Raw genomic sequence first — 24,036 nt, forward strand, 5'->3', positions numbered from 1 at the left:
GGAAAGAAATGTTGAGATACTCAAGTCAGATCAGAATCATTCAAGAAGCTCATCGCTTGGCCTCCTGGGCCCGATGGGTGTGCGTGAAGGACCTGAGATGAAGTCCGCGTCACATGCAGGGTTATGTCACTCAGACCATGGGCAACAGGGGCTCAAGAAAGAGTCAGATGGGTGAACAGACCACAATATTAATGATGTTAATAAGAATATTATTTATTGAGTGCTTATTATGCACCAAGAGCCATGCCGAGGGCTTCATAGGCATCGCCCCATTTCATCTTCCCAGTGACCCCGGAGTAGGCACTCTTACTGTCTCCATTTCTCAGATGAGGAAAATAAGGTTCAGAGATGTGAATTCACTTACCAACCGAGAGATGGATCTGGGATGTCAACTCAGGCAGACTAACTCCTGAGTCCAGAGGAAGTCTCATGACAAGGCAAGGACTAGAACTGGGCCCAGGTGTAGTGTGTGGATGGGCTGACAAGATGAGAGGCAGAACATCACAGTGATAGCTGGGGAAGAACGCAGTAAGAACACGGGTGGGGTGGTGTGCACCTGGACCGCATCCAGCCTTTGTTGGTTACTAGCTTTGGGGCGTAGTTCTTGAGCAACTTATGCCTCCATTTCTTCATCTGTAGGGTAGGGATGGCAACAGTATCCAAACTCATTAAGACTGTTGGTGTCATTTCATGAGATGATGCTTGTAAATTGTCTAAAACAGTGCTTGGCCTATAATAAGCACTCAATAAATACAGATTTTCCTGACATTGGAGAAATAGCACAGGCCAAATCACACTGGGTTAGCTCTAAAAAACGTGATGGTGTCTTGTTGGGGAACAGTCAATTGATGGGACAGAAGACACAATTTGATGTAATTTGAAGCATATGTATCAGCCCCCGCCCATGTGAACAGGAGAAGGAGATTTAGAGTGTTTCTCAGAGCTGGGGCAATGTCACTTGGTCACTGAGTGAAAGGCCTAGGAAAGATATACCAGATGAGTGCCTGGAAGCAAGATGTTTGGGAAGGCCAACTCGGCAGGAGGAAGGCGAGCAGGGAAACAGAAGAGCTATTCCCAGGATGCCTTTCTTGCCCCGACTTTTCTCTTCTCTCCCCTCCATGCAGAGTAAAGGGAGACAGTAGCCCAAGAGCCTAATGCCACCTCTCTGGGATTCACCGGCTTGAAAGGATGCTTGCTTACCCAGTCTCCAGACGTTTGCAAACCTTCCCGAAGACAAACCCTTTCCAACGCCCTGCTCTGAAACTGACCCACCTCTGTGGAGGTGAGGCCAGGGCTCACTGCTGAATGAGCCCCATTGTCCTCCCAAGCATCTGTGGGTCCAGATGCCGTCGGCCTGGAGGTGGTTCCACCACGGCCTGCGGTGCAGTCTGCCTGCAGACTTTGACTCACTCCAGGGACAACACTCGAAAAAATCAAACAGGCAACACATGCGGTTCCAGGAACACCTGCCAGACTCACACTCGGCTTTTCCATCGTGTCGCTCTCCTCCCCCTCGGGAGGGAGCCTCCTTTGGCATTTTGTGTATGAAAAATCAAAACCACCAACAGGACAAGCACCTGATAAGGAGCTAGGCATTGCCCAAGAGTTCCCAGGAAGAGGTGTCTTTGTTCTTGTTTCAAGCCCTTGACACTGCTAACAGCTCTAATTACTGCATTTGCCATGGGATGTAAAATAAAACCACATTCCAGAAAGCATGTAGTCTCGGGGTGGGGTGGGGGGGGGCGGGGGGAGACACGAAGGGAGAGGTGCCCAGGGCTGCAGGAACGTGTTCTTTCATTTCTGGTCCCTAACCTTGGCAGCCAGTCTGAGCATTTAACAGTAACCTCTTTATGTGCACGAAGAAGGGCACTTTCGCACGTGTTAAGAACGCATCTCACTACCTGTATCCACAAAGCTGGTCTGCATATTGGACTGTGTGGCATGCAAAGCATACTTCTTAAGAATGGCAGGAACTTCAAAATCCACCCAAGCCATTTTGGGGGAAAGAATGACTTCAAAAGTTTTTGAGGCTGTAAACACAACAAAATAGAACTTCTTCCAGCATAATTTAACTACAAAATTCAATGATGTAACACCTACCTACACCCACATCACAAAACAAAGTGACATCACAAATACTAGAGATAATGCTTCAAAACTGCCCATATGTGACTGAGGCAGAGAAAGGTAGGTGACTAGAAATATTAAAACAAAACAAAAAAAGACAGAGAGAGAGAGAGAGAGAGAGAGAAAAGGAAAAGAAAATACGTATTTCTTCCCCCTACTAAGCTAGCTAAAATAAAATTTAAGGCAACCGAACTATGGTAAGGTGATTTCACGTTTCATCGATAGCATTTCTTAGAAGGCCAGGTCTCCGTAAAGATGTGATTCCGATATGTCCAGATTGTTCTCCTGTTCTTGGCTGCTCCCAGGAAATGCAGGCCAGCGTCATTTACGTTGTGCTGTTGCCTTGACGGACCCCAGAGTGTATTTTCCTGTTTAGCAGCTTTTCTTGGCTCACGGCAGTCCGGTTAGAAGGCTAGAAGGCGTACTCGGGGCTCGGGGGCGGGGGTCGGCAGGGTGTCATCTGCCGTGGTTCCCGTGAGGCAGCGTGGCTGAGGAGTGACTGCGGCTCCTCCAGCAATCCTGAGAGATCCGATCTCCCGTCCTTCTCCCGCCATGGGTCCACTGAGCTGTCCAGCAGACAGGAATTGTCTTTGATTCCTTGTAAAGCTCCCTGACCCTCCAGCTCTGGACCAATATCATTGTGGCCTTGGTAGAAAAGGCTTTGGTGAGCAGGGCAGAGGATGTGTAGGGAGATTTGAGATGGGTGTGGAAGAAATGGTCTCTAAAAAGATGTTAGTACTGTGCCTCCAAACTAGACCATCTGGTCTCTGCTTGAGAACTAGTCTTTTTTGTTGTTGTTGTTGTTCCTTTCCCCCTCCTTATAATTCTAGCATCCGATCTATGTGAGGCGAGACCCCAGCATCCCCACCTATGGACTGCGACAGTCTATCTCCCTGAACAGCAGGCTTCAGGACTGCTATGTGGACTTGCCAGTTCTCACCAACATCTGGATGGCCGGAGCATGTGCGAAGCAGAGCATCAAGGCCCCAGCGCCGGGTACCACCTCCTCTTGGGAAGTGGTGAAGAACCCATTCCTTGCCAGCTCACTCTCCCTGGTTAAGCTGGTGCTCAGACGACAACCGAGAGATAAATGCTATTCTGTACGAGGCAAGTCTGGAGAAGCAAAACCCTCAAAGAGATTAAGGCCCAAGGACGACTCAGCAGTAAAAGCCACTCGGCGGGGCGGGATAAGAAACTCCATCAGTTCCGGGAGCAAGCAGCTCGTGGGGCAGCAGCTGGGCTCACCCAGGCGCAGGAGGCCCGCAGGGAGCACCGAGGTACATGATGGCTGGTGGTGGAGTAAATGTGATGGGTGGGAAGAGGGAAGTGTCAGCTAGAGAACATGTAACGCTTGAGAGTTTTGTAGGAAGTGAAAGAAATCCTAAAGACAGCATTGTGGGGAGTGGGGGTGGGGGCGGCATCAGGATACTGTGGAGAGAGCACCAGATCTTGGGGCACGTTACTTATACCCTGCCTAGTCCTACAGGAGGATGAAGTGGCTTTCATAAACACAGATGAAAGGAACTTGACCTGAGGGGAAATAAGGATGGGGAAGGCCAGGGTAAGGTTTGAGCACGCAGGCACGCACATTGGAACAGCAGAGGTGATGTGAACTTCCACGTGGAGAAACTGGCATCCGGAGGCCCGGTCTGCGGCCAGCTCCTCCTACTCACAGTGGCCAGCAGAGCTCAGCATGCACCCTGGAGCTAGGATGTCGGGTTCAAATCCCAGCTTTGACTATAATTAAGGACAATGGTGGGCTTAGCCTTTTTCTGCCCTGGTTTTTTTTGTCATTTATAAAATAGGGGATAACAGCCCTTCCTTCATAAGGTTTCATGTGGATTAAATGAGTAAATACATGCAAAGGGCTTTTGAACAGAGCCTGGCACAGACGAAATGCTTAGGATCCTGTGTGGCATTCAATAGATGACAACTGTGGTTATTAACTTTCTAGCTGTGTGGCCTTGGGCAAACTGATTCCAGTTTCCTTGCCTTTAAAGCTGTCTCCCGCTGACCTTGCAGGGTTATGGGGAACGCACGCAGTGGTGCACATAAAGGAATTCAGTAAACTAGCACACGCTAGACAAATGTTGGTTGTGGCCGAAACCAAGACTCTGGGACACAAATCCCAGATAATTATTCTGAGCTCCCTTCTCAAGTTTTAGCTTTGACTTCTCTGCTTTCTTCCTGGCTAGAGTAAAGAAAGTTCAAAGGAGAAAAAAGTAACAGTCAGCCAAGATCTTGAGCACAGATATGCTGAACATGTGGCTGCCACCCAAGCACTATGCAGGGACATCGGGACAGCAGCCTGGAAGGGCCCGGCGCTGCTTCCTGAAGCCAGAAAGAGACAGCAGTTTTCGGACATGTTAACCATCCACGGCCTCCCCACAGAGGGTTACCAGGCTCTGTACCATGCTGTGGTTGAGCCGATGCTGCGGAATCCTTCAGGGACCCCCAAGAGGTACAGCTTGGAGCTGGGCAAGGCCATCAAACAAAAGCTCTGGGAGGCTCTGTGCAGCCAGGCCGCCGTCCCTGAAGGTGCTCAGGACCCAACGCCAGGCAGGACGAGGCTGGAGGTCGACCAGGAGCCTGTGCCCAAGAAATGGCCCAAGTTAAAGCGGGAGAACTAGAAACAGGAACTCACAGGGTTAGGATATTCTCTGCTAGATGTCTAGAAAATAAACACCACTTTGCAGCTTCCGTGTTATCTCAGAGTGCTTTACTGATTAGTAACTGCCCTCCCGGGAAAAGGTGAGTACAAGATTCATTTCAGACTGAGGGAGATCCCCCTCCACTCTCCCGAGCAGCTAATCTCCATGGCTAGATACCTGGGGCATTCCCCACCCCCAAGTCCCTTTCCCTTCGGTTTGAGGGTCTCTCAGTCCTCCAGGTAGTAAAAGTCCTAGCAGATAAAGCTGATGGCTTACATCCAGCCTATGTTCTCAATTTTTATTATCATTTAAAAAAGATTTTATTTATTTATTTTAGAAGAGGGGAAGGGAAGGAGAAAGAGAGGGTGGATAAACATCTTTGTGCAAGAGAAACATTGACCAGTTGCCTCTCAAACCTGCCCCAACCAGGGACCAAACCCATAACCTTGACATGTGCCCTGAGTGGGCATCGAACCGGCGACCTTTCGGTTTTCCAGATAACACTCAACTCACTGAGCCACACCAGTCAAGGCTGTTCCCAATTTTTAGAAGGCAGACTGCTAGGGTTGATTGCCATTTCCCTCCCTATACACAAGGCTGAGCAGAAAAACTATCATCACCTCAAGGGCATAATCCCACACACTGTCTATCAGATGCTCTCTCATGAGGCCATCTAAGTTCCCCATACCATGGACTCCCTGTCACCCCGAGAGGAAATTCCATAGAGGCTCCCACGAGCGAGCTGAAGTTGGAAGGTGCTGCTTCGCGCGAAGCCCCCCTCTGCGGAGTGCGTAGCCCTTTACCAAACACCAAACAGGGTAATGATGACATACAACACGTACTTGATAAAACTGTATTTTTTTTTACAGTCATTTGTACAATTTGTTACAAAACCATAGAAGACTACAACTTGTTTTAAATCATTTTTTTTTTTGGTCGGCAAAAATGTAAAATCTGTGTGCAATTATCATGTATTTACAGGGCCTCATGTTAGTCATTCTCAATGATTATTCCAACAATGTCACACTTTCAACATAAGACATGGCTTAAGATAAATATATTAGTAAATAAATATTCTGAGAACATATTTCCATAAATGAAATGTGCTGCTATACATATACAGAATATACATAAGTTGTCTTCTAGCCTTTAAAACATTTTTTAAAAAATGGTAATGTTGGAGAAGGAGCCCTTAGACCATTTTCTTACAAAATCTTTACAGCAAAGTCTTTACAAAATATCTTTTAAGTGCTCTGGGAGAAAAATTTAAAAAACATTTTAAAATAGTGCCTTGTTAGACCCACACAATAGTTTATATAAAGAATAGAAAAAGGCAGTTCTGCTTAAAAAATAATACTCTTGATTAGTAATTATTTTTTAGGCCTCATTTGCAAAGCATTCGTCCTGCATGAACTTGAGTAGAAACTAGCAGCACAAAAGGGAGCGTCTGGGCGGTGGGACGCCAGATGGGGCTTTAGAAAAGGGCTTGGGTGTAGAGGAGGGGTCGGGGGAAGAGACCGAGTTAAAGCCAGCGTCCCGGGGCTGTGTCTCCAAGGAGGTACCTGGTTGGAAGAAGTCCCAACCCCCCCATTTGAACTGGTTCGAGCACTCTTTAGTTTGCTTGGCTGTCCCGCGCCAGGGCTAGGCCGTGAACCACACCCAACAGTCCTCCCCTGGCGGGGGGTGGGGATTCTCCATGGAAAATGTGATGCTCCCAGTTTCCACAGCTGTATAAGCCCCACAGAGCACTGAGAGGTCCCTAAAAAAGGGACTTATCATCCTTGCAGTCTTACAACTCCACAGAAGCTGTTCCTTTTGATTTCAGTGGGGAGGCGATAGTAGAGTTGCTTACTGTATTCTGGTGACCTCCCCGCCTGATAAGTCAACCACAAATTAAAGACAGTGGCTGACCGTTAAAGTTTTGAATTTCCATTTTTCTGTTGCTACCACCCTGTAAACTACCAATATTAAAATGTGCTTCTTTTGCCATCTGTAGTTATTGCTCTTTCAAGTGAAAATTGGACACATTCACTTCAATAAGCCCAGTCGAAGCCACATTCTCTACTCATCTATTCATTACTTAAGGCTGCTGAGGAGTGGTTTTCCAGCTAGGGCTAACGTTAGGGGAATGGTTTCAGGCAAGGAAGGTAATATGCAATCAAAGGTATTAAAAACAAACAAAACCACAAACAACAATAAAAAAACCCTCAACAACGAGAAGCTGCTTTTTGCAGTTCATGTTAAAAGCCGTACCCCCGACCCCCCTTCCCCAAAACTAGTAATGCAAGCTGTTGTCCTTAGCAGCTGCTGGTTAGATCTGGTCCGAGAAATAAAGGCAGCCCAGATCGCATGTCAACAGCTTAGGCGCTTCTCACACCCTCGCCAACAGGTGTGCTGGGCACAGGCTTGGGGAGCAACCCCCCAGGGACTGCACCTCAGAGGCTGGAGGACAAATCTCACCAAATGGCAAGTGGGTGAGTTCCTAAATGGCAAATGGCTCAATCATCTGACACTGGAATTTCCTTCTGTCAATTCCTGGCTAGAATTCAGTCAATTTCCTCATCATAGGCTGCGGTTTTTAAGAAAAAAGGATTCCGATACAGTGAGCTTCTCATTCACAATGTTCTGGTCTGGACCCTGGGCTGACTACCCTAGAGCCTTATTGGAGAAGAGTGATTACAGTCTCCTGGCAACCCAGGGTGGTCTCTATTTCGCCACCTACAGGGGCCGGTTTCCCCGGGCTCCTATTTCACAAACAGGAGCTTTTCAGGTGGCACCACGTTATCTGAATAGACAAAAATGACCAGAAGAGTTAGTAAACAAGGGGCTAATGTGACTAGTTTCTTCTTTAAGAACAAGAAATACATTGGACAGAAAGGATGACAATCCCTGATCTGAAATACCTTTAAATAGATTCTCCCTTTTATAATGGAACATCTTTAAAAAAAATGGTTTGGGTTTTTAAACTCTCCCTCTCAAAAAAAACAAAACAAAAAACAAAAAGCAAACAAACAAAAAACCCACCAAAGGCTGGAAACATATACAAAAACTTGCCCTTTGGGTCTAAACTATCTGATAGTCTCTTTCTCTCTCTGTCTCACGGAGAACCAATACATAATAGTGCATTAGGTAGAAAGGGTAGTAGACACGTGCAGGTGCGATGAGCGACTTCAGCTGTGAGCACAGCACTGAATAACCCTGAAGCAGTGCTTCCGTGGGAAATGGGATGGGAAGTGTATCGTTCAAACGGAGCTTGGTGACGACCTGATGGGTCCTGGCCATGTCCCCCCAGGAAGGCAGCTCAAGGGTGCAGCAGCGCCCTTGGCCCCCAGTCCCTTCAAACACCACAGCTGCAGACTACATTCCTCCTGGGGGTCTGTCCACATATACCCCATCGAACCACTTCTGCAGCCTGTGGCAGGAAGCCCAAGATCATGACTGTGAACCCTCTCCTTTACCTTAGGACGATTCCAGGGAACAGACTGAGGACACTGGGCAGAAGTGTCCCTGTCACCCAGGGACTTCTGAAGCAATGGCTTGTCCCCAGCTCCCCAGGGCTGTAGACCTTCTACCCTATTCCTAGCTGTGTCCATCAGCTGCCCACAGGTGCAGGCTGGAGAAGCACGGCTTCTGAGAAGACCTGAAATTTTGTACGTTGGGATTTGCCATGAGAAAGAGAAAGCATTGCATTGTTCCTCAGAGTCTGTACCCATATCGACTAGCGTTACTTCAAGTTTCTGGTTCATTTTCTAAGGCAGGTGTAGCCCTGAGCTTTTTCAAAGGCCTGAGCCCCCTCCAGGGAGACAACAGTGTCTACACATGATGTGGTTCCATTCATGCAGCAGTGATTTTTTTCAGCAAAAGTTGGTGGTTAGGGTTCTTTAAAATAGATATTTAAATAACTTTTTACATTTACATATAATATCTTAAAAAACAAAGCCGACAACTCAATCCCACACACCTCGGAACCCCAAGCACACACTTTACAAAACAGAAGAATAACATGTTATCAAAAAAGGCAAAGACTCAGAGAATTTTGTCTGTTGGTTTGTTAATGGGATGGGGGGTTGCCACAGGGGGCTCACATTTTGGGTTGAGAAGGAGGGCTCTCTTTATTACCACTTCTGTGTGTTTGTCAAAGCTAAAAAAATTTTTTTTTTCTTTTTTCTGAAGGAAGTCAGAGTTTGGAGTCTCTGTACAGTTCCCGTTTCCACATAGAGTTCTTTCTGGGCTCAGGCTCCTGTGCCCCCGCTGGCTGCTGGCCGCGATCTCTGTCCTGGGAGAGAGAGAACAATCATCAGGGAGGAGCCGGCACAGCACCACAGGCTTTGGGGACAATGCACAGGGACCAGACTAGGGACCTGGGTACCCATCCCCATGTGGCAGCATGTGGCAGGCTCTCAGGAAGTGACAGGCCACAGCACTGGACAAACTGTACATATGGTAAAAGGCTTAAGCAGAGCTCCTCATTCTGTGCTCAGAGCACGGGTGCCTCCTGGAGAGCCAGCCTCCCTCATCTGGACCTAGAGAACCTTCTAGAAGCCCTTAGGTGGCTTGAAAACACAACGTGCAGCTGTGCATCAGGCACTGGGAAGAGCAGGGGAGAGGAGACCCGTCAGGCTACTGCCTTCGCCCTGGGGAGCGGAAATGAGCCGCACTGAGGGCACAGAGGCGGGGGTGGGAGGAGGTCAGTACGGGGTACGCACTGGAGGTGGGATTCCTCGCAGTGCTGCCCAGAGGTGCTGGGCTGCGCCGTTTATCACAGCGACAATGTTTAGAAACTTCACAGCAATCTGATGGTGTCTGCTGAACCTAATAACGAGAATTCTGGGCTTGGATTAGGTGTGTCTTTTCCTAAGTTTCATTTTTCCAGGAATTCAAATTTCTGGACAATTCTCAGACAGGTTGAGAAGCCCAGGACACAAGTGTGAGGGGCAGGGAGAGCTCAAGGACAGATGGGGCCCGGGCTACTGAGCGGGGAGCCTTGGAGAAGGAGGGAGCAGAGGGAGGAGCCTGAGAGGGCAGCTGTAGACATGACAGGCTGGGGTGCGTGACATCTGAGGGGGGACCATGGAAGCCAGGGGCACAATGGGTCTGGAACTCAGAGGAAGGGGTGAGCTGGGGAACGACATTGGAAGTCATCAGGTACAGGTGGTATTTAAAGTCAATGGCACAGAGGGAGTCTCTTAGAAAATGACTGTGGGGAGAGAAGAGGATCCAGACTCTGCCCTACTGTCACCTGCTCTCACCTGCAGCCTCAGTGGCTGTGACGCTGGACTCCTGAGTGTCCTGGGAGGCACCGTGGAAGCTAGCCCCAGCAGGCCCTGCCTCCTCCCGAGGGCAGCCAGGCGGCAGTGGTGCCCTGGGCTGGCAGCGCAGGACCCGCTCTTCTTCCTGGGCTCCTCCCAGGCCCCTGTGGAGCTCTAGGGCATCAGGGCCCAGCGTCCCACCCCAGGGGCTGAGGCCATGGGTCCCTTGGCAATCCGAGGGCAGGCCCAAGTCACAGTCCACATCCTCCGGAATGATGGGGATGCGCTGGCTCAAGTCCCGGGTCCCAGGGTGGCAGCTGGGCGGGGGCTCCTGGGCAAGCGTGTACTGCACGCTCACTGAGCAGTCCTCAGTGTAGCAGCCGCTGCTCCCTCTGCCGCCATGGGCCACCTGCTTCTCTTCATAGAAGCAGCAGGGCAGGCCCTCATATTTCACCCCATCTGTCCTGGGCAAACGGTCTGGGTGAAGGCTGTACAGGCCCTGGGAGCTCCCTGGCAGGGACTCCACGCCCGCAGTGCCACAGCCCTCACAGAGTGGAGGGCCCAGGAACAAGGTGCTGCCCCGGGCCGCTCCCACGCTGGGCTCCAGTGCGGAGGGCTGGGGCTCACAGCAGCAGGCACATGATGGCCCCTCGTGGCCCCCCTTCCAGGTCCTCCTGAGGTCTGGGGCGGCCCCAGAAACCTCGAGCCCCACTTCTGAGGTAGAGCTGTTGGGCCCCCTGTGCTCCAGGGAGGAGTTGCTGCTGTAGTTCATCTCCAGGCTGCAGGTAGACAGCTGGTCCCCCGAGGAAGAGGCAGGGCCAGGCCAAGGCTCTCCCCGCCCAACACCTTGACTGTGGGCTGCTGGGAGCTCCTCGGGTGGTGGGGAGCCCTCGAGGTGCACAACAGGCCCCCGGCCTGAGCCCCCCACGTCACTGGTGCGACAGGGGCTCCGGCTGCGGTAGATGAAGGGGTCATAGTCGCTGCTGAGGGAGCTGCGGAAGGTGGAGCAGCTCCCGTACACGCCCTGGTTGCTGACCTCAGTGCAGTCCACCACCGAGTCGCTGGAAGAGCAGTGGCACTGGCCGGAGCTGCTGCTGCTGCTGCTGCTGTCGCTGCCCGGGCAGTCTGCCAGGTAGCCACTGCACACAGAGCGGTGGCCATGGTAGCAGCTGAAGCTGGACGTGCTGCCGCTCTCCAGGTGGGAGGGTGGGGCCATGTGCACCGTGGTGGGGAAGAGCAGGCTGCTACTGCCACTTGGGGGAAAGGCACGGGCCGGGCCCCTGGGAACGAGGCTGGGTGGGGCCTGACCCTCCTGCTCGGGGTAGCTAAGGCCCTGGAAGTAGTAGTGTTGGTACATGGTCTCATACTGGGAGAAGCAAGCTGCCTTGGAGAAGCTGCGGCCACTGAACTTGGGCCTGCGGAAAGGGTGGGCTGGTGAGTAGGCCCGGTGCTCCAGGCCACAGCGGTGAGGGGCCAGGGTGTGGTCCTGGTGGAGGGGTGGGTAGCCTCGGATGTAGGTGGGGGTCTGTGGTGAATAGAGGCTCTGCTCCCCATGCCGGTCCACGGTCAGCAGGGTGACGGGGTTCCCGTGGGAGTCCATGCTTGTCCTCGTAGGGTAGGCTGGGACGGCGCTGGTCCTGTGCACGCGGCCGGGGTAGTGCACCGGCAGGATCACCCTCTGCTGCCGGCTGCGTGCGAGGTTGCTGGTCTCCACGCACACGGCGCCCGGGTTCCCCTTTTGTTCTGGGGGGAGGCAGAGGAGACAAAGTCAGCAGGGCTGAGCGTATGGGTGCCAAGGACCAGACAGACAGATAAATCAGGGCAACGACTGAAGCAGCAGGCTGCCTAGGCTCGTGACCCTGCCCTGCTCCACACTGTCCCCGAACTCGGCTGTGCTGGCAGAGGCTGACCTGCTTCTCTGTCTGAAAGGTGGTCACTCCTGTCAGGGCTCATCTCCCACATCCCTGCTGCTCTGCCTGACAAAGGCACCACAGGAGTTTGCAGAGAACAGGGTTACCAAGATGAAAGGCACTGCCCTCATGGAAACAGAGCTATCGGAGAGCACCCCACATTCCAGCCCCCCATCCAACACCGCAGCAGCGCCGGAGCAGCATCACAGCCCTGCCCCTCAGGTACCATTCCGGTGGCCCAGGAACAGCTCCCTAGTCCTGGGCCTGGGCCTAGGCCAGCTTCGCTACTGTCTTCCCCTTCACAGGGGCTGTGGGCCTAAGGATTGGCCAGGCCAGGACGCTGGTTCAAGTGAAAGCTAGAACTCAAACTCAGGGCAGTTCTTCACGACTGGCTCTCCTAAGAGTTTGGAGGCCTGGTGACCTCCAAAACCTGAGCGCCCACACCTCGAAGTCTAGATGGCGATGCAGGTTACGCTCTTGCTAGGCACTTGGCGGGGACAGTGACTCCTCAGCAACAACAGGGGCGTGATGATTACCTATGATGTTGTGCCGACAGTGGGGGCAGGTATGGTGCTGCAGCAGCCAGGGGTCAACGCACTTCCTGTGAAAGCGGTGAGCACAGGGGATAACCCGCAGCTCCTGGGAAGGGAGGGAAGACACGCGGCCTGAAGGGAGGGGCCGGGCAGGGGCAGCTCTGCCTTCAGCCCCATATACGCTTCTTCCTGCGGAGCCCTGCTCACCATGCCAGTGCCCGGAGGCATCCTCCCAACCTCTTCCACCTCTAGCTGCAGGTGGGCTCCATTCCCCGGGGTCAGAGTCCACGCACGGGCTCTGGGGAGAAGGAAGCAGGCCATTGGCCAGCCCACCCATGGCCCTCAATGTTAGGAGAGGAAGCACAGAGAAGCAGGCTCCTTTCTTGTCGCTGGAGGATGGCACACTCATGCCGCACCTCAAGCACCCTCCAAATCTGCTAATTTTACTTTGTTTTTCTATTCTCTGACCAGCTCAATACAGTAATATTCAAACAATAACTACCGCTGAGACTGACCTTGGCAAGAGTTCTAACTGTATTTTTCTCATGCAAACCTGTGGTCACCTGTCATGCAGGTCAGTCTTGGGCCCATGTCACAAGCACAGGCATAGAAAATGAAGTCATCTGCCCAAGATCACGAAGGCAGAGCCCACCGGGGCCAGGATTAGAGCCCAGGAGCCTGCACTTAGAGACCACACAAGACCCTATTAACGCAAACACCTGTGCAAAAACTTTTTTCATGCAACAGTCTACATGGCAATGGAATACTTTCATTAAAGGGGTGTCACATGTCTGAAACTAATTCTGAAGTGGGTCACTCCCCAGATGTGCAGGTGCCCGTGCCTCTGTCTAGAAGGAGTTAAGCAAACATGGCAGAACGTTAACAATGGGTGATTCTAGGTGGGTGACACGAGATTCATTGTCTGACTCTCAGAATTTTTCTGAAGATTTGAAATTTTCAGAACAAAAAGCTAGAAGGATAGAAGGGGATATCACATCCCTTGATTCTTTATAAGTAAAAACACCAAATGTCCCACCCAGCTTTCTAGGAGACGTTTGTATCAAGTCAGGTCTCCGACTCTTCAGAAGAGCAATTCTAAAATTAAGTCAACATGTGAGAATGTTCTCAAAACCAGACATTTTCTGGCCTCCCACATATTTCTGTTCAGCTTCCAAAATCACCTACATTTAGCTGGTTTCTCCAGAGAGTGTCTCTGTATTGTGGCCACCCCCTTGCAGAGGCAAATAGCAGTGAGAGTGTCTCGGGCCACCCCCTTGAGACCTAAGGGGGTCTCCTTAATGCACAGGGCTTGGTCCTTCCAAGCCCTTCTGCTCCTGAACAGCTGTGGGGGAAGGACATGGAGCCGTGCCTTCTAAGTCCTGTGTTCCTCTGCCGACCTGCCTACCTCATTCCCTCCCAGGATGGGCCCAGCCTCTGCTGTTACCTCTCCGTCCATGTACTTCTCAAGGCAGATGGCACAGTCGGACGTGGAGCTGCTGCTGAGCGTGTCCAGGGCCCCACAGCTCCCCTCGCGGCGCCCCTTGTTCTTGGAGTTGAACTTTCTGGTCTCCATCTTCTCCAGAGCCTGCACAGCCAGCCTGTTCATGGAATTCTGCATGGCAGAGCGTGGTCCATGTTAGGGTCTGGCACACACTAACAGTGGCAGTCACCCCCAGGGCCACGCACTTGATAAATCAGGACAGGCAAATAAACATTGGTCTCTATCAGGCCAGAACAGACTTTTGGGAAATCACTAAACACTCAGACTGCCACAGCGGAGATGTGCCCTGAGGGTCCATGACACCAACCCAGGCTTTTCCCAAGTGGCAGGACCAGCAGGGGTCTACTTCAATCACTTGGCCACCTCTGCAAGACTCTGCTCTATTCCAAGGGTTTCTCCTCTTTACCCTGAAGAAAGTTCTGAGGGCAAACGAGAGCATGTGCATGAGGGCTCAGCACTTGGCAGATCAGGTGTGCTGGACAAAAGCCAGCCCGTTTCACTGGTGATGGCCACTCAACCCTTCTAAGAACTTGGCGATTCTCCTCTCGACAGACTGCCCGCCAAGGTCCACCACTGCTCTCCCGAGATACCCCCTGCTACCCACTTTAGAGTCGAGATTCCCACTTATCCTTTCTTTACCCCCCACCCTCAAATCTCTGGAAGATGTAGATTTAGATTCAGCAGGCCTGGGGCGGGCCCTGAGATTCTGCATTTCCACCAAGCTCCCAGGGGATACTGATGCTGCTGGTCCCCAGACCAGGGCTCCGGGGTTCCATATTAACATTTAAGCATTTCTTTGGAAAAACACCTGGCTGGCGATACCCTCAAGGTTCAGCCTTTGTAGGACTAGACCTTTTAGAACAGAGAAGAAAGTCACAGCGCTACAAGCTTTGTTCTAGTTTTTCTCCATCTTTGCTGTTTCTAGGTGGCTGGGCACAGCCCTGATTTCCACCAACGCCAAGGCAGCTGGCATCAGCGTTCACAGGCTGCTCTGAGGTGTTACCTGACTGCGTCGCTGTTTCAGCTTGATTTTGACAAGGAGGATGAGGCAGACCAAGGAGACCACGACAAAGAAAGCCAGGAAAATCCCCATGTCAAAGTATTCCGTGGGTTGCTGGAACAGAACATAGACACGGTGAGTCACAGCTCACTGCAGCCTAGGGGTCGGCGCACGGGCTGTGTTGGCCGAGGCTAGGATAAGGATGGGGCAGCTGGGGTGCACTCCCCCTCGTCTGCAGGAAACACCTGGGGTTCTGCTAACACGCACACTGTGCGCTGTTCAGGCCCAGGGAGCACCCTCCAGTGTGGCCTGGGGGAAGCCTGCAGCGGTCTTAGCCAGGTCTCCGAACAGCTGAGAGAACTCAGTTCAGAAAGTCTAGCTCCCTGTGGAACAGGGCAAAGTTCACTATTACCAGTAGGAGAGGCCTTTCCAAATAAACACAAATATCACATTTTTGGGACAAAAGAATGAGTGTCATGTTTTGAGGGAACAGTGATTACTAACCATATAATTAATGGTTTATAACAACTCAGAAAATTGTACGCTGCTTCCACAAATATCAGCTTTCACTATAATGAGCCATATTTACCAAAGTGTTCTTTTTTTTCCTTTAAAAATAAGCCAGCATGTCGGTTCTTCTGCAAACTCCCTCTAGTTTTACTTCTTACCTTCTCCCCATGGCTCTCTGCCTCCTAAGACCTTGAAGGCACCTGTCTAGGCCATGCCTGTAGCCAATAGGAAGAGTTTTGCTAATTGACTGCTGAAAGAATCGTCCTAGGTGTGAATATCCCAGTATTTGTGGGGAGGAAACACACCCTATACGGGGCACCGGTCCCAGGTTCCTTGAATCTTTGGCCTGAGCTTTGGGCAGAAGACACCTGACAAGAGTTAATAGTCAGCAGTGTCCCTTCAACCCACTTAAGAAAAGCCTGAAACACACTATTCATTACCCGCCTAGAAGTCATGAACTTCAGTTGAAAGCTAACTTTTCCCGAATCAAATATCAGTTAGGAGGTTTTAACAATGCAGTTGACCCTACAAGAAGAAGTATTGGCTTTTTCCTCTATTCTAGGCACCATGGGAGGAGGAGACAGGAGAAACCCAGTGCTGGGCATTCCTTCCCTTTAATCCTCCTCAGTTAGGCTTTCAGAGAGAGATGGGGCAGAAGAGAAAAAGAGGTTCCCAAGAAGGAACACCAGGTGGAAGAGACCAGAGAGATCCTGGCGCGGATCATCTACTTCTGGTAGGCCTTTTCAAATCCCCGCTAAAGGAATATGGATGAAACCTCTCCCTGGTCTCCAGCCAGTTATCTGACCTGCACCTACAGGATCAGCATTTGATCAGAAGAAGACAGGAACCAAAGCCCAAAGCCCAAAGGGAAAAAAGGCCCAGGCAGCATCCGGGAAGGTGCGGGCCGTGGCCGGCTGGGTGGAGGCTCACTCGAGGGGGACGGTGCTGGATCCTTGCTCGAGCCACTTTCTGCTTGTTGACGATGTTCATCAGCTTGATGGCGTCTGCGCCCTTCACATACACCACCGGCCTCTTGAGCGGGTCTTCCGAGCCCTGGTTTAGCTAAAGAAGAAGAGACGCTCCTGGTTAGGAGATGTGCTTACTTTAAGAAGCAGGAGAGGAAAATGAAAGGCTGGAGGAAAAGAATACTAAATACCCTTTGGACATCACCAAACTCCTCAAGCATCACAGACTCGGGGCTCCCAGAACGGCCAAGGCTGAGGAGCCTTGGATTAAGCAAGGCTGATTTTGCTTGTTTTAGGATGGACAGGCAGGTTGAGGGCCCAGAAGCGTCTTTGGAAATGTTCCCCAAACCCCACCTTTCCTGGCTCTTAACCCCTCTCAATAGTCTTGACTTGGACTATGCTGCCCAAATGTGGATATCTAAGGTCAGCAGACAAGTGCAAAGGCCCTGAGATGAGGGCGACACGGCTGGGACCAGCCCAGCTGACGGAAGGCTGTGCTTCAAGGAGAAGGTAGCGTTGGCGTGGCCGGAGGAATTTACCTGGTCGATAGCTTCCGGGTTTTCAGACACATCGAAGATGACTGCGGTGGCTCCCCGCTGCACTGCTCGCTTGGCCTGGCAGAATGAAGAAGAGCGGGTTGGCACTCTGGACCTCTTACCTTTCCAAAGCTGGCCTTGGAAACCAGACCTATATGTGAATGTAGAATCTTACAGTCACCAACTTATGTGGCTTTGGGCCAAGTTACTAATTTTCCTAAGCCTCAACTTTCCCATCTGCACAAAAAGGGGCAATGCCACCTACCTCCGGGTTCTCCTGAGAACCAGATGAGTTAGCACAGGTGAAGATAAATAACTGGGTACTCAATTAACCTTTGTCTCTCTTCACAACCTAAACATTAAAAATAAACCACAAACCAACAACCTGCCCAGTCAGCATAAAGGTACTCGTTTCAGTATTTTCTGCTGTGAACACAGAACCACTGGCAACCAAAGCAAATGCCTTTGGTCCTTCTCTTGTGGTCCTTTTCTCTTCCCATGTCACCCAGCACTGCAGTGAGAATAGCACACTGAACATTTCTGCAGGAATCTCAAAATGGTCAATGTTAACAGCACACAGGCTGAAGACCGTTGGAGATGCTGTCAGAGGGGAAAGCTACGAGAAATAATTGTAAATGGGGATTTAGAGCAGTTGGCTGCCAAACCTGGCTGAACATCAAAAACCACTTGGGAAGTTTGTAAAGCAGATTTTCTGGCCCAAACCACAGAGACTGATTCAGCAGGGCTGGAGGAAGGCCCAGGAAACTGAGTTCTGAAAGTTTTCTGAGGGCTTCTGATGATTCAACCACTTGGGAAACTATTGATCAGAGAGATGAGATTAGAATGTTTCAGAAACAGCTAAGTGGTGAGATTCTTGGGGCGGGGTAAGGAAGGATTCCTTTCCATCCCAATAAACCTTCTAATTTTATGTCCAGCTAAGTGGATAGTGGGGAAGAAACCATAGGAGAAAAAGACATAAGACATAACCCTTACTTTTAGGGACCTGAATCTTGTTAGGGAGGTAAGACAACCTCTAACATGAAGGGGAAAAAACCCACCAAAAACCAAAACCTCCTACCAGGTGGGCAAATGATGGCTAGTGCTCAGAGGTTAAGCTAGTGTCTAGGGCCAGGGTGCATGAGAAAGAATATCATTGGAATTCTTTCTGTAAGAACAAACATTCTAGGCCCTGGCTAGGTAGCTTAGTTGGTTACAGTATTGCTCTCAGGGCACACACAAGAATCAACTAATGAATGCATAAATCAGTGGAAAAACAGATTGATGTTTCTTTCTCTCTCTTCCACTTCTTCCATCCCCCATCTCTCTAAAATCAATAAATTAAAAAAAAAATCACTTTATATGGATGTAGTGTAAGAAAGTGACACTGAAATGGATGAGCATATTATCAGAGCAGTAGCTTCAGCAGCCCACTAGAGGGCAGTCTTATCCCACAGATTTTACAAGCTCATTCCCTGAGTTTTGTACCAAACAAGCAGGACAGTGAAGTCCTGGGAACACTGCAAAGTCCTCTGCGACTTAACAAGCTCCAGCACCCAGCTGCTGTGCTGCAGAAGCTATCCTAGTTCCACTGGAGACTCTTTGTTGATTTGTGAGTCAATGTATTTAAAATCTCCTCTGCTCCTTGTATATCCCACCCCATTTCATTACCACCATGCTGCCACCAGGAGTGGCCCTTAAGGAGCCAATCCTGGCTCTGCCACTGAAAAGCTGCCCACAGTGGGCCAGTCACAGAATTTTTTTCAGCTTCAGCCTCAGTTTCCCCACCTGTAAAAGGATTGAGCCTATGTCATTGAGACCAGAGCCCCTTCTAATTCCAGTCTTGGAGACTCAACTGACTGTCTATCCAGAGCCAGGGGGAGAGCAGGAGTTGCCCTATCACTTGCGTCCAGCAGGAGAGGATGTGGTGGCGCAGTGGCATCACTCTGCTCCCTGAAGCTCTTTAGGGGCAGACTCCTTTGCCTGAGGCTGACAGCTCCAGGACCCCAGAGTTAGCAGTAAAGTAGGTGCCTATGTCTTCTGCTCGGGTGGTGTCCCAACCCTTCACATTCTCCCAAGATGTAGAAGTGCCTTGAGGAACAGCACTGAAAGGAGGTAATAAACAGGACCTCTCACTCCTTTATTTGGCTCACTCCACAATCAAGTACATCAAACAGCACCTGGGGGGAATGTGCCTTCAGAAGCATCTTGATCGGAAGAGCCCAGCACCTCCTGCTTTGATGCAGTGCACCTGGGGAGTCTAATGGCCCTGGGATGAAAGCCTGCAAGACTGGGAAATGCAATGCCTTTGGCCACGTGGGTTTCAGGTCTCCCTGCTCCACAAGAAGGTGGAAGCTTCAGGGGTCTGGAGGTGAGGCATGACCCATTCAGGGCAGGCACTTTAAAAAGACATTTTTAACAAAATCTAGAAGATTGGCCAGTCTCCTGGCTTCTCCAGTGCAGATGGCAGGTGCTTAAATCCCATTTACAGCCTGACTTGAGAAACACCAGGCTCATGCACAAGATCCAAGCACAAATATTTAGTTTGAGAAAATGATAATTCTCACACTCGACTTAACTTTAAATAATATCTTTAACGTAAGCTGCTGTTAAAATAAGGCTGCATTTCCTGCATATACCAGGACTGAGCAGGATCCTATCAGGAACGTGCCTGGCTTAGGATTTAAAGTAGGCCACAAATAATCTATACTTAGAAAAGGACACATTTATTATACTATTCCCAAAGCCAATTAAAAAATACAGAACACTACTTGGTCACACTTTCCACCTCGCCACACGTTTTCAGTTTGACTGATGACACATATTCCTTAAGCTAATCTTTCCTTAAGTTAATCTTTGTATCTCAGACCGTTCACTATTTTACCTAGCTGAGCTTGGGCCAGACTATTTGAAAACCAATCTTAACCACAGCTGGGAGATTACCAGTCTTTTGATCGCCAGAAACACTATCTTTATGTCCAAATTTCTTAAGATAAGGCTGTTTCAAAGAAAGAAGGGGAAGATGCAGCCTGGATGAAGGGCACTGGTGAACTGGGCCACAGGAGCAGAGCGCAGTTACCTGTGGACCGCATACAGAAGGGAATGGAAAGAAGAGCATGAGAAGGGGGTGAGCAGCCAAAAACGGGGAGTGCCTCGCAAGTCCTCCCAGAAGCAGCCAAAGGCCAAGGCCTTACTGACCTCTGTATGCTCTTCCCCTCGACCCCACCCACACAGGTATTTTCACATCCTTCATCACCTCTGCTTTTTTTCCCTTTTACCTCTGCTGCTTTGATCAGGTCAGGACAGGTTGGCACCAGCCAGCAGGTGACCAGAAGCCCAGCAGCCGAATGTGGAATAAAAGGCCCCATGCTTCTTTATTTACCTTTCCAGGCCTGCAAGACCCAAGGCTAGACAATGCCCACAGCCTTTGGAACAAGTATCAAAAGTGCAAACACCTGCACACTTACAGTTTGCAAAGTACACAATTTCAAGCCTTAGAAGACAGGGTCCTACTGTGGATGGCACTTAAATGCAACGCAAGACTCCTATGGTTGTTCAGTCACTGTTTATGCTAGATGAAAGAAGGCCTGCCTGGGACCATACTTCTGGGTTATTGCTCCCTGAATGTGGATGTGGTTTTCCCCTAAGGAAGCACTTCTATCAATATGATTCTTGAATTTCTAGATGTGAATGGAGCATTCTGATGAGAATATTCCTCTTCTTACCTTGTGGATGGGAAAACAGTCTAGAGACTGCTTTAGTCTCAGTCAAATTCAGGAATTGCAATCAAGAAGAGATCTGGCACTCTCGGTATACTCACACTGGTTTGGGGCTTGGTCCCACCCCATGTTTACTCCCCCCCCCAGAGGCCCTGGGCAGACTCCATTCTCACCTGTTGTTTATCTGTTTATTTGTCAGGCACTGGGTGTGGTGCCCCCAGGTGCCTAATCTTTATTATAAGAAAACTTGGACAAAACACAACCTTAATGGGAAATAACCCAAAAGATAACTAAAAACTCCTCTGTCCCGAACTCCTGGCCATGGGGTAAACAAGGAAGCTGGAGTGTCAGAGCCAATATGAAGCCAAGTCTTCAGCCTCTCACAGAGAGTTCTGACATAGGGGGCTCCAAGAAGACCTTTTTTTTTTTTGCCTCTACTGAATACTATGTATTTTGGGTTGTGGGGGTTTTTTTTGCATTTACCATAAGCTTCCGACAAGTCATTAAAAATTCTTTGTCAATATTTTTAAGGCTGTGATACATCCCTTCATTACTCAAGTGTTTTTGAAACTTGAGCTATTCCAGATTTTTATTATAATTAATGCTATATTAAATAAATCTTGGTTTACACTTCCAATTTCCTTAGGATAGAGGTCCCGGGCCAAAGAATATAGAGATTATTACGAATCTTAATGTGGTAGCCCTGGCTGGTATAGCTCAGTGGGTTGAGCTATACCCACTGGTTCACCGGCCTGTGAACCAAAGGGTCGCTGGTTCAATTCCCAGTCAGGGCACATGCCTGGGTTGCAGGCCAGGTCCCCAGTTGGAGCTGCATGAGAGGCAACCACACATTGTTTCTCTCCCTTTCTTTCTCTCCCTTCCCCTCTCTCTAAAAATAAGTAAATAAAATCTTTGAAAAAAAAAAAAGAACCTTAATGTAAATCCACATAGGATTTTAATGCTCCTCCTTATAAACCCACACAACTCAATGATATGCAATAATGACAAGATACAATGGCACAGACCATACGAGAAAAATTTATCACGAGATTTAAATTCTGGGTAAACTGACCTGTTGGTAAGCTGGCTAGGAGAAGGAAGTCAGTGTGTTAGTAACTGTGCACGATACTTCACATGCAGAAAGACCCTCCGGAGTGAACTACGAGTTGATCATACCTATCTTACTGATTCCTCAAGGTCAAGTTCTTGTGCGAACCCACCCGTAAGACTGGCAGGTGCTTCTCTTTAGTCAGCACAGCTCTGATCCCTTTCTGAGCTCTCAATCTCTCCTTTGCTGTTTACTACTTTCTGATGCAATTTTCTCCCCAAATATGACCACCTTTAGAGTTTCTGCTGCTTATAAGAAGTAGTATGTTCTTGATGTGAAAATTTTAATATAGCAAGACCTTGAATAAAACTGTTCTGTTCTAGCGTTGATGAGATTCCCGGCTGGGGCCGCTGTCTGTGCGGAGTCTGCATGTTCTCCCCATTCTGTGTGAGTTTTCTCTGGAGACTCCAATTTCCCCCACGTGCACATACTTCCCAAAGATGCGCACGTGAGGTAAACCGCTGTGCCTGCAACATCTCCATCTGAGTGAGTGAGTGAGTGTGTGTGAGTGTGTCCTGCAGTGGAAGCTGTCCTGTCCAGGGAGCGTTCCTACCTTGCACCCTGAGCAGGGGTCTGGCCACCTGCAAACCTGAACTGGAGTAATTCTCTTCTTGTTTTTATTCATCTTTCTTAAGTGTATGTGTAAATCACACTTATTTTGATGTTTAATATTAGAAATGTTTTGGGTCTTTATTTAGAAGTTGGATGGTGTTTTTGCAACCAGAAACATGCCATAGGAATTTAACTTGTTTATATCAATTAGCCTGTGGTCCAATTGACTGTTACCTGTTTCGCTTAAAGGTGCAGTTTCCAAGACCCTTCTAATGAAGTTAAGTGAGGACTTACTGTGATTCTGAAATTAAAAGCAAAAAATAAGTCACCCATTATCCCCTTATGTCCCAGTTTTATAACATAACAGTGTGGTGTATATCCTTCCATTTTTTAAAAACCCATACATCAGCAGGAATAAAACACATATGTATGTATATACTCGCATATCAAAATGATACTTAAAAAACAGCCACAAGAGGTCCTGCTGAGTCAAAGGGCACAGACCTCTTGCATGTGAATGCCTCACCCGGGTGCCAGGCTGGCCTGCCCTCAGGGTCTAAACTGAGCCAGGTGGTGCAGCTCTTACTGGCCAGTCTGTGTGCCCCATAAAGCCTAACAAAGCAGACCGCCCTGGGACTGTCCAGACTCAGGCAATGAACACCGGGGGTGGGAGCAGGGTTTAGTTCTGTTTGTAGTGCCACTTAGGAATTTATTTAGCAGTAGTAATTAACCCATCGCTGTGTGTGTAGGCCCTGGGGAGACACACAGCCGCGAGCAGCCGGGTGGCAGACCTCTCTGCAGAGGTCAGGGGAGTCACAAGGAACAGTCTGAGAGTTTGGTCCCACGGGCAGATGAGGAAGAGATTATGACCGTGGGACCACTTAGCTCATGTCTCTGCAGAAGCAGTCCCCAAAGTACGATCGGGGGGGCGACAGATTTTCTCGGCCAGTGCTCTCTGAGAAATGCTGAATATTCTCGAGTTGTCAGCCCCGACATTTACTGAGCATATCAGTATGTTAAGAGGCTCTTTCAACCTGGCACCCACATCTTTTTTGGGCACAGATGTTTTTTATAGCAACTCTCGTGGGAGATGTTTTGGGGCCCAATGCCCTGGGGTGTACGGCGCACGAACGTAAGAGGAGTGTTCCCCCCCACCCCCGTCACTCCCTTATTTCTAAATCACAGGTAGAAGGCTGAGAGATGTGACAGAGATCCGCGTTTTGATCTGGAAACAATGATGTGTAGAGAAAACACACATCGCAATTTGGATGAGACAGTTATTGGTATGAAAACACTCAATTATACAGCTCAATCTACCAAGTACTTAAGAGGGCCAACTATGTGCCAGGTGCCCCAAGAAAGACACAAGCCAGGGCCTTCTAGAAGCGTCTGTGATAGCACAACTGCTGCTGTGCTGCAGGGGGCGATCTTGCTGAGCAATGAGCAGGATGAGTGCGCGAGAGCTCTCTTCCTTCTCATCCAACCGAGAGTTCCCTTGCGGCTCTGCTCTGACACACGCCTATAACCGTGTGACCCAACATGACTGTGGAGAATCCAAAATGGCACCAGAGTCCCAGGGCTTGGTTCCCAGTACTTGGCATCAGCATTTTGCTTCATCTTGGGTCGCCAAGTTCTTTCTGTGGCTATTCCCAGAGCACAAGACACTGTCCCAGACATC

The 24,036-nt window shown here is 49.7% G+C and overlaps 2 protein-coding genes across 3 annotated transcripts in view; one reads left to right on the forward strand and one right to left on the reverse strand.

Moving 5' to 3' along the window:
• Positions 1-2,959: 2,959 nt before the first annotated feature.
• Positions 2,960-4,818, forward strand: C7H22orf31 (chromosome 7 C22orf31 homolog). Its single transcript, XM_045200704.2, has 2 exons — positions 2,960-3,404; positions 4,323-4,818. Exons 1-2 carry the CDS (start codon positions 3,078-3,080, stop codon positions 4,755-4,757), a joined length of 762 nt encoding a protein of 253 aa, XP_045056639.2. The 5' UTR covers positions 2,960-3,077; the 3' UTR covers positions 4,758-4,818.
• A 3,747-nt stretch (positions 4,819-8,565) lies between these two features.
• ZNRF3 (zinc and ring finger 3) overlaps positions 8,566-24,036 on the reverse strand; it is a 173,338-nt gene continuing 157,867 nt past the window's right edge. For both annotated transcript variants that reach the window (XM_045200657.3, XM_053927915.2), the window contains exons 3-9: positions 16,986-17,060; positions 16,412-16,543; positions 14,975-15,085; positions 13,915-14,082; positions 12,474-12,576; positions 10,028-11,770; positions 8,566-9,054 (exon numbers count right to left, since the gene is read on the reverse strand). In XM_045200657.3, the coding sequence (XP_045056592.2) occupies positions 9,011-9,054; positions 10,028-11,770; positions 12,474-12,576; positions 13,915-14,082; positions 14,975-15,085; positions 16,412-16,543; positions 16,986-17,060 (2,376 nt within the window). In that variant the 3' untranslated portion in view covers positions 8,566-9,010. The remainder of the gene's footprint in view (positions 9,055-10,027; positions 11,771-12,473; positions 12,577-13,914; positions 14,083-14,974; positions 15,086-16,411; positions 16,544-16,985; positions 17,061-24,036) is intronic.

This window comes from Desmodus rotundus, chromosome 7 (genome assembly GCF_022682495.2).
Source record: "Desmodus rotundus isolate HL8 chromosome 7, HLdesRot8A.1, whole genome shotgun sequence".
Classification (NCBI taxonomy): domain Eukaryota; kingdom Metazoa; phylum Chordata; class Mammalia; order Chiroptera; family Phyllostomidae; genus Desmodus; species Desmodus rotundus.